This window comes from Dipodomys merriami, unplaced genomic scaffold, assembly GCF_024711535.1.
Source record: "Dipodomys merriami isolate MVZ:Mamm:240054 unplaced genomic scaffold, mDipMer1.0.p SCAF_60, whole genome shotgun sequence".
NCBI lineage: Eukaryota > Metazoa > Chordata > Mammalia > Rodentia > Heteromyidae > Dipodomys > Dipodomys merriami.
In genome coordinates this window covers 7,369,640-7,382,778 of record NW_027206180.1, presented here as the reverse complement: position 1 = coordinate 7,382,778, position 13,139 = coordinate 7,369,640, and the positions used below count along the sequence as shown (strand labels likewise).

Here is a 13,139-nt window from a genome sequence, read left to right as displayed (position 1 = left end):
GCAGGGAGGCGTGGGGAGCGAGTCTTTTGGAGGACGGTGTTGGAAGTGACTTCCAGCACCTTTGTCCCAATGAGGGGGCGTCCTGCCCGGTCTCCAAGGCCGGCCCTCGGCCCTGGCCCTCGTGGGTGGGATGTGCGCTCCTCCCTCCCGCGTGCGCCTAGGCCTGGACTCAGAGCCAACACCAGCCCCTTGGCCGGGGTCCCTTGCTTGGCCGGGGCCCCTTGCTTGGTCAGGGCTGCTTGATGTCACCAAGTGTGACCCCTCCCTCCTCAGCCAGCTCCGGGGCAGCCTGTGGCGGCTCCCCGTCGAGCGTGGCCTAGCCCGAGGGGCTCGTTTGTCCCTGGGCTGTGGACGGGAACGCAAACAGTGTCCCAGGATGGACAGTTCTGTGCTCCGGCACGTACCCCTCCTGGGTGTGGAGCCACAGTAGTGGGGGTTCTTCCCAGCACCCCAGTATAAACGGGCAGCTGAGGGCCCGGGCCGCGCAGTGCAGGTAAGGGGTGGGCTGTCACCTGGGAGAGGCAAGGGGGGGGCGTGGGGGGACTGCCAGGAGCTAAGTCAGGGAGCAGGGGGCCCTTCCCATTCGGGACTCTCCCTGGAGCAGCCACAATTTTGGGGGTCCCGGGATAGGACACTGTGGGGCTCCATGATCAGACTTGTTAGAGCGCTTCCCCTTCCCCACAGCGACACTGGAGCAAAGCCACTGGCTCTCCTGTCAGCGCACAAAGGCTTCGGGAGTGCAGCTCCGGTGGCTCACGCATGGAATCCCAGCTACTCAGGAGGCTGAGAGCTGAGGATCGCGGTTCAAAGCCAGCCCGGGGCAGGGAAGTCCATGAGACTCTTATCTCTCATAAACCGCCAGAAAACCGGAGGTAGTGCTGTGACTCAAGTGGTAGAGCATTTGCCTTGGGCTGAAGAGCTGAGGGACAGCGCCCAGGCCCCGAGTTCAGGCCCCACGACCACCACCAACAACAAAAAGACTGGAAGATGCTGACTGCCAATAAGATCACCAAAAAAGCCAGCAGTGGCGCTGTGAGAGAGATCTAGTTTGGAGGGAAGGTGCTAAGGAACAATGACCAGGCCTTGAGTTCAAGCAACAGTACGGACATACGAGCGCGCGCGCACACACACACACACACACACACACACACACACACACACACACACACACACACACACACACACACACACACACAGCCTGTATGGGAAAGGAAGGTTCCTGAAAGACCCTTGGCTCTCCCTTCCAGGTTCCTCACCTCTGAGGTGTCCTCCCCAGGAGAACGTCCTTGAAGTCTGGCCTCGGCCTGAGGCTCCTGACTGCGGGGTGTGACGGGCCTGGCCACCATGCTGTTTCTGCTGACCCTGGGCCTCCTCGCCAGCCCTGCCTGCCGGGCCCAGGGTGAGCCCCGCTCCGCCCGGGCCTCCCCGGCCCCCACCATCCCGCCAGGAAGTTGGGCCCACGTGTGAAGCCGCAGCATGGTGCCAGCTCTTTCCCGCTGCCTTCTCCCAGAGATGCAGGGCCTGGGAGGCGGCACCTACTTCTACGTCCAGGGCGAGGATCAGGGGGAGATCCGGGCCATCCGCGTCTTCGTGGGCATCCTGGGCTTCATCAAGGGGTGAGTGGGGCTCCATCCAGGGGTGAACCGAGGCTCTGCCCTAGCCCTCGATGCCCATGTTGTGCCGGGCCTCGCGGCTGCTCCCTTAAAAGCCACACTGTCTTCCTGACCTCAATTATCCAACGCTCCTGCCTGGACTGAAAGCTCCTTCTGCAGGCTGAAATGCCCGGCCCGGGCGGCGGTGCGGGCGGGCGGTGCGGGTGGGTGGAGAGGCCCTGGGAAAGGGGACCCTGGTCAAAGAGGACCGCTGAAGCTCTGATGTCCCCTCCTGACGTGGCTCTGGTGGCCTTAGCGTCCCTCAGTAGTGACCAAAACCATGCGTGGGGCGCAGGGGAAACTGCTCACCCCCGGGCTGTGTGTGGATTTGAAGTGTGCGAGTTCCTGCCCACGTCCGCAGCGCCCACAGTGGCTCCAACTGTAGGTGCTAAATTTAGCAAATACAAGTACAGGACACCCCGTGTCTCTGCGTCCCAGATCGACAAGGGGTGGTCGCTCAGTCCAAGTGTGTCCTGTGCGTGCAGGGTTTGGAGCATATTTACTCCTTACAACACTGAAATGTAGCCAGGCGCCTGTGACTCACCCCTGTCATCCTAGAGACTCAGGAGGCTGAGATCTGAGGATCGCAGTTCAAAACCAACCCAGGCAGGAAAGTCCATGAGACTTTTATCTTCAAGTAACCAGCAAAAAGCCAGAAGCAGGGCTGTGGCTTAAGTGGTAGAGCGCCAGCCTGGAGCTGTATTAATTTTTAATGTAACACTCATATAAAAATCATTCCTTATCTGAAGTTCAAATTGAACTAAGGTCCTGCATGGCATCTGGCAGCTCGCATGGGGTGTCTTAGCAGGCCAGGGCAGGGACAGCCGGATTCCGGCAGTCTGGACCACCCCAGGGCAGTCTTAGGCTCCAGGACCTCAGGCCTCAGCGTGGCCGCCGCTGCTGCTGCTCACCCTGCGTGCTCGGACGCCTCCCAGATGGGAGTGAGAGCTGGGCCTCAGGAGGAGGTGGGGGTGGGGCGGAGCCTACTGGGGCATCGGGCTGGGCGTAGCCTGCAGGGAAACCACAGAGACATCACCCAGGACCCAAGCCGGGCTGGGGGCCTCGCCAAGTGGGTCTGAAAGAAGCCAGGGCCAGAGGACCCACTGATCTGGGCCAGGCTGCACACTGCCTCTGTCCCAGAGAGACAATGACAGACAGACTGACCGACCGTCCTACAGATAGACAGACACAGAGAGACCTACAGACAGACACACACAGACCTACAGACACCCAGACACATAGACACACAGACACACACAGACCTACAGACACCCAGACACATAGACACGCAGACACACAAACCTACAGACAGACACACAGACACGCAGACACAGACAGACCTACAGACACACAGACAGACCTACAGAGAGACCTAAGACAGACAGACACACAGACATACAGACAGGGTTACAGACAGACACAGAGAGACCTGAAGACAGACACACAGACACACAGATCGATGCTCATGCTTTGGGAAGGGGGGGGTTGAGGCAAGAGAGGGAAGGGCCAGGTAGGTGGGCAGTGCGGGCTGACCGGCCCCTTCTCTCCCCGTCCCACCCCTCTCCATCCCTCCCCTCTCCGCCCCCCTATCCTCACGCCCCGCCCCTCATGCCCCGCCCCGCATCACGCCCCGCCCTTCCCGTCCCACGCCCCGCCCATCGTGCCCCGCCCCTCCTCACGCCCCGCCCCTCCTCACGCCCCGCCCGCCACACCCCCGTCCCCACGCCCCGCCCATCACCCTGCCACACCCCCTCACCCCGCCCCCCTCCTCACGCCCCGCCCCCTCCCCTCCCCTCCCCACCCTCCCAGCATCCAGCTGCGGTTCGGCTCGGCCTGGAGCGCGCACTACGGAGCGCCAGGCGGGCGCGCGCGGGAGCTGACGCTGCGGCCGGGCGAGCGCGTGATCGCGGCGGACGGGCGCGCGCTCGCCTGCGTCTGGCGGCTGCGCTGGGTCACGAGCGCGGGGCGCGAGGCCGCCTTCGGCCGCCCGCTCGGCCGCCCGTTCCGCGCCCAGCCCGCGGCCCGGGACGCGCGGCTCCTGACCGTCAACGGCCAGCACCGCCTCCTCTGCCTGTCCGGCATCGGCTTCAAGTGGGGGTCGGCTCCGGAGGGGCCCGCCACGCCCACCCGGGGGCCCGCCACGCCCACCCGGGGGCCAGCCACGCCCACCCGAGGGCCAGCCACGCCCACCCAGGAGCCAGCCACGCCCTCCCCGGAGTCAGGGGCGCTCGGCTGGCCCGGCTGGGCGGCCCGGTGACCCGCGCCCAATAAAGCTCTGCACCCGAGTGCGCCCGCCTGGTCCTTGTCTCTGGGAGAGGGGGTCCTGCCCCAGGAGAAGGGGGTCCTGCCCCAGGAGAAGGGGGTCCTGCCCCAGAAGAAGGGGGTCCTGCCCCAGGAGAAGGGGGTCTTCCCCCCAGAAGAAGGGGATCCTCCCCCAGGAGAAGGGGAGATCCTCCCTTTGGAAAGCAAACACAGGCCCTGAAGAATGTTCTAGAACACGCAGACTTGGGGGATATGAGGAAGTTCTCGGCACGTGTTTGCTAAGTGGACAGCTGAGCGGCCAGGGTGCGGGGCTGGTGTCCGGCGGGGGGCCAGGGAGACGGGCAGCCTTGGCTCCTGACCCCTCAGAGGCTGTGGGACTGGCCTGGTTTTCAGACAGGCCCCAAACCCTGGGCACCTTCGCCTCCCCGGTTACCTCCGCCCGCTTCTCCTTCCAGCCCCTCAGGCTCCGTCCCCCCCCCCCGTCCCCCCCATCCTGTGGACACAAGGACCACATCTGGACGCGGCGTTCTTGCAGAAACTTTATTTATTGGTGGAATCAGATTCCAAGTCCCAGTTCAGTTACCCCAATACCACTACGAGCGTACCCCCCACCCAGACAGCTCAGCCCGGGGGCTCGGAGGGCTCTGTCTGGCCGTGGACTCTTAACAATTCACGGTGGTGGAGTTTTCCTTGAACTCACCCCAATAAAAGGCCAGGGACCTGATGAAGATGGAGTCGCGGAGCCCACAGATGCCCTTCAGCACATCACCTCGGTGGTAGGGGTTCACCAGGAACTCCTGGCCCTTCATCGTCCCGAACAGGTGCTGGCGTTCCTGGGTGTCCACCAAGATGCTGCGAATATTGCCCAGGATGGAGCCCATGATCGAGGTGATCCGTTCCCCGGGACGTAACACGAGCTCATTGACCATCCCTCTTCCAGTTCTGCCATGTAGGGGACTCCAGCAGTCTCCGAACTTCGCCTGAATCCTGGAAGAGAGCCGTACACTGAGCCCCGGGGCGCTGGCCTCTCCCGGCCTCCAGCCCGGCTTCCCGGGACACACCGCGCTCTCTCCGGCCTGCGCGCTTCCCACAGCCATTGGTGCACGGCTGGTGCTCCAATGCTTAAGCCACAGCTCCGTTTTGTGGCTAATGGGAGATGAGTCAGACTTTTCCCTCCTGGGCTGGCTGGGACCGCCATCATCAGCTCTCAGCCTCCTGAGAGCCATTCAAGCCAGCTCCTCTGCTGTGGTGCCTCTGTGCCCTCTCTTTCCCATGTCCCTGACACCCCAAAATGCAGGGTAGAGATCCACCTAGAAGCTGACTGCTGGCGGCTGGCGCTTATCATCCTAGCTGCCTGAGATCTGAAGATCCAAGTTTGAACCCAGCCTGGCCAGGCAGACAAATCCCAGAGACTCTTATCTTCAAAGAACCAGCAAAAAACCACAGCTGGGTGCATGGCTCAACTGGTAGAGCACCAGCCTTTTGGGAGAAAAAAAGCCAAGAAAGAGCTTCAGGCCCTGACTTCAAACCCTAGTACCAGTGCATGTGTGCACGCATGCGCGCGTGCGTGCGCGCGCACACACACACACACACACATCGGGTCTTGGATTTTATAGCCACTAATATTTGACCAGTTCACTCGACCCTCGTCAGCTTTGCCTCTTTGACTCTAACCTGGCAGAGTTGCCCTTGATTTTTTTTTTTCCTATCAGCACCGGGACTAAGGCCCTTGTGGGTTGAGTTGTGTTTGGATTGAAAGGCAGAAAGGCACTGGCAACCCTCTGGTCATCCGTCCAAGGTGAGAAGGAGTGAGGCTGACAGCCACAGAGGAGGTGGGGGGTGCAGAGGCTGGAATCTCTGGGATCCCAAAGATGAACTGACCCCAGAGCACCCTTGGCAGCCAGACGGGAGCGCGGGGAGGGGGAGCTGGCCGGGAGCCCCCGGGGCCGCCGGACATACCCACCCGATCATGTGGTCGGACTGTTCGTACACCCGCAGCCCCGTGAGGTCGTCTCCATCATGGGAGTAGATGCAGAAGTGGGGGGCGCACATCCTGCCATAGTAGTCTGTGTGGAGGACAATGGGGAAGAGTCCAGGTGCGTGGGCCCGGCGGCTCCGTCACCAAGCCAGACACCATGGCCCTGTGTCCACACTTGGTCTGGGACCCGGGGGGGGGGTCTGGGCTGGGGGGGCTGGGGGGTAAGGGCAAGGCAGACTCACTGCTTAGAAAGCCAGCGGCGCTGCCCAGGAGGGAGAGAGCCAGCAGGAACAGCATGGTCTCTGACGGAGCGTGCGTGCAGGGCTCTGGCGAGAGGAGGAGGCCGCTGGGCCTTCAGAGAGGCCCCGGCCGACCCCACCCACCCGGGCCACCCACGGGAGCCCCGCACCTCACCTGCGTCGGAGTCGGTCGTGGGAGCCGGCGCCTGGCGCCCGCGCCTCCCCTTATATGCTCCCGGGCTTCTAGGCTCCTATCCAGAAGGAAGGAGCCGAGGCCAGCGGGGGCCAGGAAGGAGCCGGGTGGGGGGCTCTTCCTGGGGGAGTCCCCTGAGCCCCCCCCGGGGAGCCTCCGGACACACTGTGTTTGCTGACTTGGTCCGGAGCCCACACAAACAGGGCCGGGGACGGCGGGCGGCGTCTGTGGGTCACCTCCTGCGTCCTCCCGCGTGGCCACCGGGACTGACCTTGACCGTGGCCCAGCAGGGGGCACCGCGCCCCGCCTGGCCAGCGAGGTTTGGAACCCTGGGGAGGGGGCCATAGGGCCCCCGAGACGCCAGGGCCCTGCCATGCGCAGCGACAGGTCCAGGGCCTCTGCCACGCTCACCTCTGGGTACCCTGCCCCAGGCGCAAGCCGCCCCCCAACAATAGACCCCCCCATCAGTCTGGCGTCTGCAGCCTCTCCTCTGGGTTTGGGTGTCATGGGGGGCGCGAGCCACAGAACAGGACACAGGGTGGGAGTGGAGCTGTAGATGGAGCACAGGTGCCAAGGTGGCGGCCAGCCCTTCCCTGGCGGGGAGCGGCCACCCCCGCCGCTGCCATGCTTGGGCTCCAGGCAGACTGCAGACGCCAGGTCCTAACCCCTGTCTCTCACCCAGCTCATCCCCCCCAAGGTGACCTCCACACCCCTGTGTGTAGCTCATGCTCAACACCCCCCCCAGAGGCCAGGCTCCCGCACCCCGCAGAGTGCAGGGGGGCGGACTGGAAAAGAACTGGGGTCCGGGGAAGAAGAGAGGGTGGAGGACAAGGAAGAGGGGGTGCCGAAGTCACGCCAGGGCCCCTGTAGATTCCAGAACACCCTGGGGGAGGAGGGAGCTGCCAACTCCAGCTTCCTGCTCACTAGAGGTGAGATCTGGGGTGCTGCGCCCGCCCCTGCCCCGCCCTGCACCGCATCGCCCACCACGCGTGGAGAATTAGAGAATCTGCTTTTGGGGTGCTGGTGAGGAGGTGCTAGGCTTCTCCACCTAGCCAGCCAGGCGCCCTGGCTCACGCTTGTAATTCCAGTTACTCAGGAGGCCGAGATCTGCAGACCATGGCTCGAAGCCAGACCAGGCAGGAAAACGCAGGAGACGCTGCTCTCTAAGGAGCCAGCACGCCCTGTGGCGGCTTCTGGGGAAGAGTGCCAGGCTTGAATGGAAAAAGCCAAGCAAGCGTGTGAGGCCCCAAGTTCAAGCCCCAGTACCAAAACACGCACGCACACACTCATGCACACCCAGGAGCTTAGGAGCTAAGCCTCTCACATGTGAAAAAAAAAATCACTAGAAGCTGGGGCACTGGTGGCTCACGCCTGGAATCCTAGCTACTCAGGAGACTGAGATCTGAGGATCACAGTTCAAAGCCAGCCCAGGGAAGGAAAGTCCATGAGACTCTGATCTCCAATAAACCACCAGAAAACCGGAAGTGGCGCTGTGGCTCACGTGGTAAAGCGCTCACCTGGAGCTGAAGAGCTAAGGGACAGTGCCCAGGCCCAGAGTTCAAGACCCACAACTGATAAAGAAGAAAAAACATCACTAGGGGAAATTCCCTCGGAGTATTACATTCACGAGCAGGCTGTTGGGTGCACATGCACATCGTTTCATGAAATCTGGAAGCCACGGTGCTGCCATGTGCTGCTGGAGTGTGAGGGCATTGGCGTGTCAGCGCGGCTGATCTCCCGTGACACAGACAGGCCACCAACGGTGCCGTCTCGGCCCTCACATCTTTCCGTCCCTGGGGGACACCAAGCCTGCACTACTGTCCATGGCAGAGGCTGGGCAGGGCAGGGGCCCGGGCTCTGCCCCATGAGGGGTCTCCAGCAGGGGCAGAGATGCGTCCCCGGTCACCAGGCCGCTGGCTCTAAACTGCTGCTCTTGGGGGCTCCTCCGGGTTCCAGCCTCCACTGTCCAGCACTGCCCAGGTGAGCCCCCATCTGCCCACTCCCCCCCGTGACTCCCACCATCCAGGGGCCATGGAGGATGGGCTGGGGTGGGTGGGGGACCCCTCCCCGGGTCCCGGGGGGACCTCTGGGGAGGGGAAGGAGAAATAACCTCAGCTCCTGGCAGGCTGTGTGCCCTGAGGCTGGGCCTGGGAGGTGACGCAGCCAGGCAGTGTTCCGTCCCGGGCGCGGTCTGGGGACAGCGCGGGGCACCTGGTGCCAGCTCCAGTGCCGGGGCCCAGGCCGGGTGGGGCAGGAGGGATTTGCTCAGCGGCACAGCTGAGGAACAATCTCCCTTTCTTTCCCCAATCTTCTATTTCTCTTCTTTTCTTTTTTCATCTTCTTCCTTCTTTCTCCCTCTCTCCTTCCAACCTTTTCTATTCCCTTTTCTTTTAAAAATAAAACATGAGGGTGGACCCCCCCCCCCAGCTAGCCTCTAGGGTCTGTTGCTTTTGCAGATAAGAGTTCCACACACACCACCATCCCTCTTCCTTCCTTCCTTCCTCTTTCCTTCCTTCCTCTTTCCTTCCTTTCTCTTTCTTTCTTTCTTCTTTCTTTAGAAGCTGAGCTCTGAAGATCACGGTTCAAAGCCAGCAGGGGCAGGAAAGTCCACGAGACTGTTATCTCCAATAAACCACCAGAAAACTTTTCTTTTTTTCTTTCTGTTTTTTGAGACAAGTCCTCATTATCATGTAGCCCAAGCTGGCCTCAAACCTGTCACCTTCCTCGTCAGCCTCTGGGGGGCTAAGATGGAGGGGTTCACCGCCAGGGAGCTTCTACCGTGACGCTACGCACAGTCACGCCATGCTGGGAAATACCCGTGTGCACACTCACAAGGGCGCGCTACATACACACACACACACACACACACACACACACACACACACACACACACACACACACACACACACACACACTGTGGGAGATCCTAGAGCAGCCACGCCCCACCCCTCCGGTCACTGAGGCCCAAGGCTGGCCCTGAGCCTGCGCCGTCCCAGCCTCCACACAGGCCCCCTTTGTCCCTAAAAATCGGCGCTTTCCAAGAGGGGGATTTACCGGGCGCTAATTCCCTGCCTTGGATGCAGCCCAGTCCCCGCTGCCAGCAAACCACAATGGAGCCTTCTCCTCCGGTTCTGGCCCGCCAGCCCTTGTGCGTCAGGGTGAGGAGACAGGAGGACCCCTCGGGACCTGGAACCCCTGCAGCCCCCCCCGGCCCCGCCCCGTGCGCTGTGGGGGGTGGCAGGGCCTGGCTAGCCTCCTTCGGAGCCTGGGGTCAGGGGCTCTGGCTCTGGCTCCTCCAGACCAGGCTGCTGCTTGGTATGGCGCCGGGAGGCGGTGCACGCAGCATGTCCCCGCGGGGCTGAGGGACACCAGGACCCATGACACCACGGCTGCCGGGAGGCCGGAGGAGCTGCCGGGAGGCCGGAGGCCTAGCGAGACGATCGGAAGCAAAGGGCAAATGGAGCGTAGACTCCACCAGCTGCTGCCGGGGAAGGGAGGGCACCTGGGGCCACAGGGAGGCTGGGCTGGTGTTTGAGCCCATAAGTTTCGTAGCTCACTTTCCACACAGAGTATACTGAATGGCGAGGTTGCATCTGTTCACCTCACCCCTCCTCCCACCCTTTCTGTGCTCTTTTGTCCCCCCCAGCTCCAAGACAAAGCCAAAAAATAAATACCACCAACAGCCTCAAAATCCATGTTTTCAGTTCCTGGAACTTGTTTTTTTGTTTTTCTGGTGTTTTTGTTTTTGTCAGTCATGGGGCTTGAACTCTGGGCCTAGGCGCTGTCCCTCAGCTCTTCAGCTCAAGGTGAGGGCTCTATCACTTGAGCCACAGCACCACTTCTGGTTTTCTAGTGGTTTACTGGAGATAAGAGTCTCATGGACTTTCCTACCTGGCCTGGCTTTGAACCGCGATCCTCAGATCTCAGCCTCCTGAGTAGCTAGGATGACAGGCATGAGCCACCAGCGCCTGGCCTTCAGAATTTTTATAGTTTTCACTACAGAGGTCTTTTACTCCCTTAGGTTGACTCCTAATTTTTTTTTGAGGCTCTTGCAAATGGAGTTGTTTTCCCGATTTCCCTCTCTACTTGTACATTGTCGGCATACAGAAAGGCTACTGATTTTGTGAGGTTTGTATCCAAAGGTATTGATCTGCTCTAGGAGCTTGGGGAGGGAGCCTCTTGGGTCCCTTAGCTATAAGATCCTGCTGTTTGCAAAGAGGGGTAGATTGGCTTCTTCCTCTATGTGAATCCCTTTTATGTCTTATTGCTTTGGCTAGGCACTCCAGAATCACTTTGAAGAGGGGTGGAGAGTGGACATCCTTACCTTGCTCCTGATAGTAGATGCTGTTTTAGTTTCCCACCATTGAGTACGGTGCTGCCTGTTGGTCTGTATGCATAGCTGTTGCTTGGGTGCAGGGGTGGGGGGAAGGTGTTCCTTCTCCTGGCTTCTCCCCAGGTTTGAGTGGGGTGGAAGTTTTATTGGGCCAAAGGCTTCTGGCCTTCACTGCAATGCCCAAGGGGAGTCTTGTCTTGCGTTCTGTTAATGTGGTGTATTACATTGTGTCATTTACGTATATTAAACCGATCTTACGTTGTCTGGGGAAAATCCCACTGGATCCTAGTGTATACTTTTTCTGATTGGTCCTTCAATTCCATTGGCAATGACCACCAGCCGGGCCTCCCCATCAAGTCTGGTCTCCGCATTCCTCCGAGTGGCGGGCGAGGCCATCCCCACCTCCGCGCTCCCGGAGGCCCCAGGGACAACCAGCCGCCCGCTGGTCAGGGCTGCCCTGCTGCGCTGGCCGGCCACCCTGTGGGGCTGCTCGCCAGGGCCGGTGCAGCGCCCCAGCACCCGGAGTCCCGGCCCGCCCTCTACCTAAGCGTGGAGGAGGAGGCGGGGCCCTGGGGGCTGGGCCTCGGCCCCCAGTGCTGGCCTCCTTCTGCAAACGCCTTCCTTCCCTCCCTCAGTGTCCCCACACCCCCACCCCCAACACATGGGGCGCCTGGCTCCCCACCCCCACCCCAGCATCCCCACCCCCAACTCCTGCAAATGATGGAGTTAGCTGGAGTTTGGAGCTAAAATCTAGACAGATCATCAGGCTCTTCAAGGAAGCAACTTAGCGAAAGTGTATTAGTGAATGGGATGGAGGGCAGGAGGCGGGCCGCGCCCGGACTCCGCGCTCGCAGCTGGGCGGGTGTCCTAGTGCTCGGTGCCCACCCAGGTCGAGGGAGCTCAACTGGGACACAGGAGCCGGGAAGCCCAGGGTAGAGTCAGGAAGAGCAAGAGCAGGGAAGGGCCTCGCGCGGGCGCAGTGGAGGATATCAGCCACTGAATCCAAGGGAAGAAGGAGCTGACGTTGGTGTAGACTCCAGGCCTCCTCGGCCGACCGCAGCCCAGGCCCCAGCTCACCACGCCGACCTGATACCATCGTCCATCCAGGTCACAGACCAAGGGTCCTCCGGAGTCACCCTGGGGGGGAGGCAGGGGCGAGGCAGACCAGAGGTGAGGGGCAGGGGCGAGGCAGACCAGAGGTGAGGGGCAGGGCCAGTGAAGGAGCAGCGGGAGAAGGGCGGCTGTGGACTGGGCATGAATCCTACTCCTCCCCTTGGAGGACAGAGCCTCAGCTTTGCCTCAGCCCCGTGTGGCAGGGCGCACCCAGGAGGGGTGGGTAATGAAAGGGGGAAGGATGGCTTCAGGCCAGGGTAATTGAGAAACAGGACGGGTCTCTCCGGAATGAACCCGAGGGTGGGCTGGGGGAGACACCCCGGGCGGGGTGGGGAGCACTCTCGCGGTGGAGAGGAGCACTCACGCTGCAGGTGTCCACACTGCCGTCCTCCGCACCTGCGCAGATCATGTCATTATGGATGAAACTGCGTCCCGAGGACATGGAGAACAGAGCGTTACACCTGGAGTTGTTCAGGATGGCGACCTGCACTTCCCGGAGGTGGTAGGGTGGCTGGAGTTCTGGAGTGGAGCAGAGACAACACAGCAGGTCAGCCTCCGGCCACCCCTGGGGTGGGGGGAGGAGAGACTCGGTGCAGTGCAGCGTCCCCGGGGATCACCCAGCACAGTCAGGACCCACAGCGTCACAGAAGGACCAGGCGTGGACAGGCACCGAAGGCCCCAAAGCACAGATAGGAAGGAGTGAAGGACTGTGGGATCTGGAACAAAAATCCCCAAAATTGATCAAAGACAAACCAGAGGGTCCGGAAGCTAAGAGAACCACGTGGAGAGACATCGCGATCAAACTATCACAGGCAAAGACAGAAGCCGGAGAGAAGAGGGCTGTTGGTTCAAGGGACTGTCAGGAAGACCAACAGTGGGCTTCCTTTGAGAAACCCACGAGTCTTGAGAGCAATAGAAGACACGTTTAAAGCCGGCCAAGAATTTTACACCGTACAAACAACCCACAGGCCTATTCCCCACAGAATGCAGGAGGAATTCGATAAACATCAGCGTGGAGGCTTCCTCCCAGCGATTGCTGGGGTCCCGCAGGAGGGGTCCTTCAGGCTGAGATGGGAGCAGCCAGGCAGGACGGAAGTCCAAGTCACAGAAAGAAACCAGCTCTGGTAAAGCACGCCAAGCTGGAAGTGTGGATCTTTCCCTCCTCATCCTTCTGCATTTCCCACCCGACGTAAAAGTACAAGATATTTGTACTTCAAAAAATAATAAAGGACAAAGGCGTGAGGCTGAAGTGTGGCTTGGTGGGAGAGCAACAGCATTGAGTGAAAAAGCTAAGAAACGAGAAGAAATAGATAGATCCTATCTATCTAAGTGTCTATCTACCTAGGATGCTGATGTTCACAGGCTCCTC

The 13,139-nt window shown here is 60.9% G+C and overlaps 2 protein-coding genes across 2 annotated transcripts; one reads left to right on the top strand and one right to left on the bottom strand.

Annotated features, from left to right (window-relative positions):
- Nucleotides 1-1,344: 1,344 nt before the first annotated feature.
- LOC138814457 (prostatic spermine-binding protein-like) lies at nucleotides 1,345-3,909 on the top strand. The gene is made up of 3 exons (XM_070003349.1): nucleotides 1,345-1,399; nucleotides 1,511-1,616; nucleotides 3,462-3,909. The coding sequence occupies exons 1-3, from the start codon at nucleotides 1,345-1,347 to the stop codon at nucleotides 3,907-3,909; spliced, it is 609 nt and encodes a 202-aa protein (XP_069859450.1).
- Nucleotides 3,910-4,440: 531 nt separating this feature from the next.
- On the bottom strand, nucleotides 4,441-6,831 carry LOC138814456 (pancreatic adenocarcinoma up-regulated factor-like). The gene is made up of 5 exons (XM_070003348.1): nucleotides 6,526-6,831; nucleotides 6,307-6,382; nucleotides 6,135-6,218; nucleotides 5,878-5,980; nucleotides 4,441-4,901 (listed from the first exon to the last, which is right to left on the bottom strand). The coding sequence occupies exons 1-5, from the start codon at nucleotides 6,829-6,831 to the stop codon at nucleotides 4,577-4,579; spliced, it is 894 nt and encodes a 297-aa protein (XP_069859449.1). The 3' UTR covers nucleotides 4,441-4,576.
- Nucleotides 6,832-13,139: the final 6,308 nt, after the last annotated feature.

What these genes read in the sequence shown, in the direction of transcription:
- LOC138814456 (XM_070003348.1), bottom strand. Translation starts at nt 6,831, where the DNA reads ATGACACCCAAACCCAGAGGAGAGGCTGCAGACGCCAGACTGATGGGG. An exon ending in CGCCGCTGGCTTTCTAAGCA is followed by an intron (nt 5,981 to 6,134) that starts GTGAGTCTGCCT and finishes TCCTCCACACAG; the next exon opens with ACTACTATGGCAGGATGTGC. An exon ending in CAGTCCGACCACATGATCGG is followed by an intron (nt 4,902 to 5,877) that starts GTGGGTATGTCC and finishes GCTCTCTTCCAG; the next exon opens with GATTCAGGCGAAGTTCGGAG.
- LOC138814457 (XM_070003349.1), top strand. Translation starts at nt 1,345, where the DNA reads ATGCTGTTTCTGCTGACCCTGGGCCTCCTCGCCAGCCCTGCCTGCCGG. An exon ending in CCCTGCCTGCCGGGCCCAGG is followed by an intron (nt 1,400 to 1,510) that starts GTGAGCCCCGCT and finishes GCCTTCTCCCAG; the next exon opens with AGATGCAGGGCCTGGGAGGC. An exon ending in ATCCTGGGCTTCATCAAGGG is followed by an intron (nt 1,617 to 3,461) that starts GTGAGTGGGGCT and finishes CCACCCTCCCAG; the next exon opens with CATCCAGCTGCGGTTCGGCT.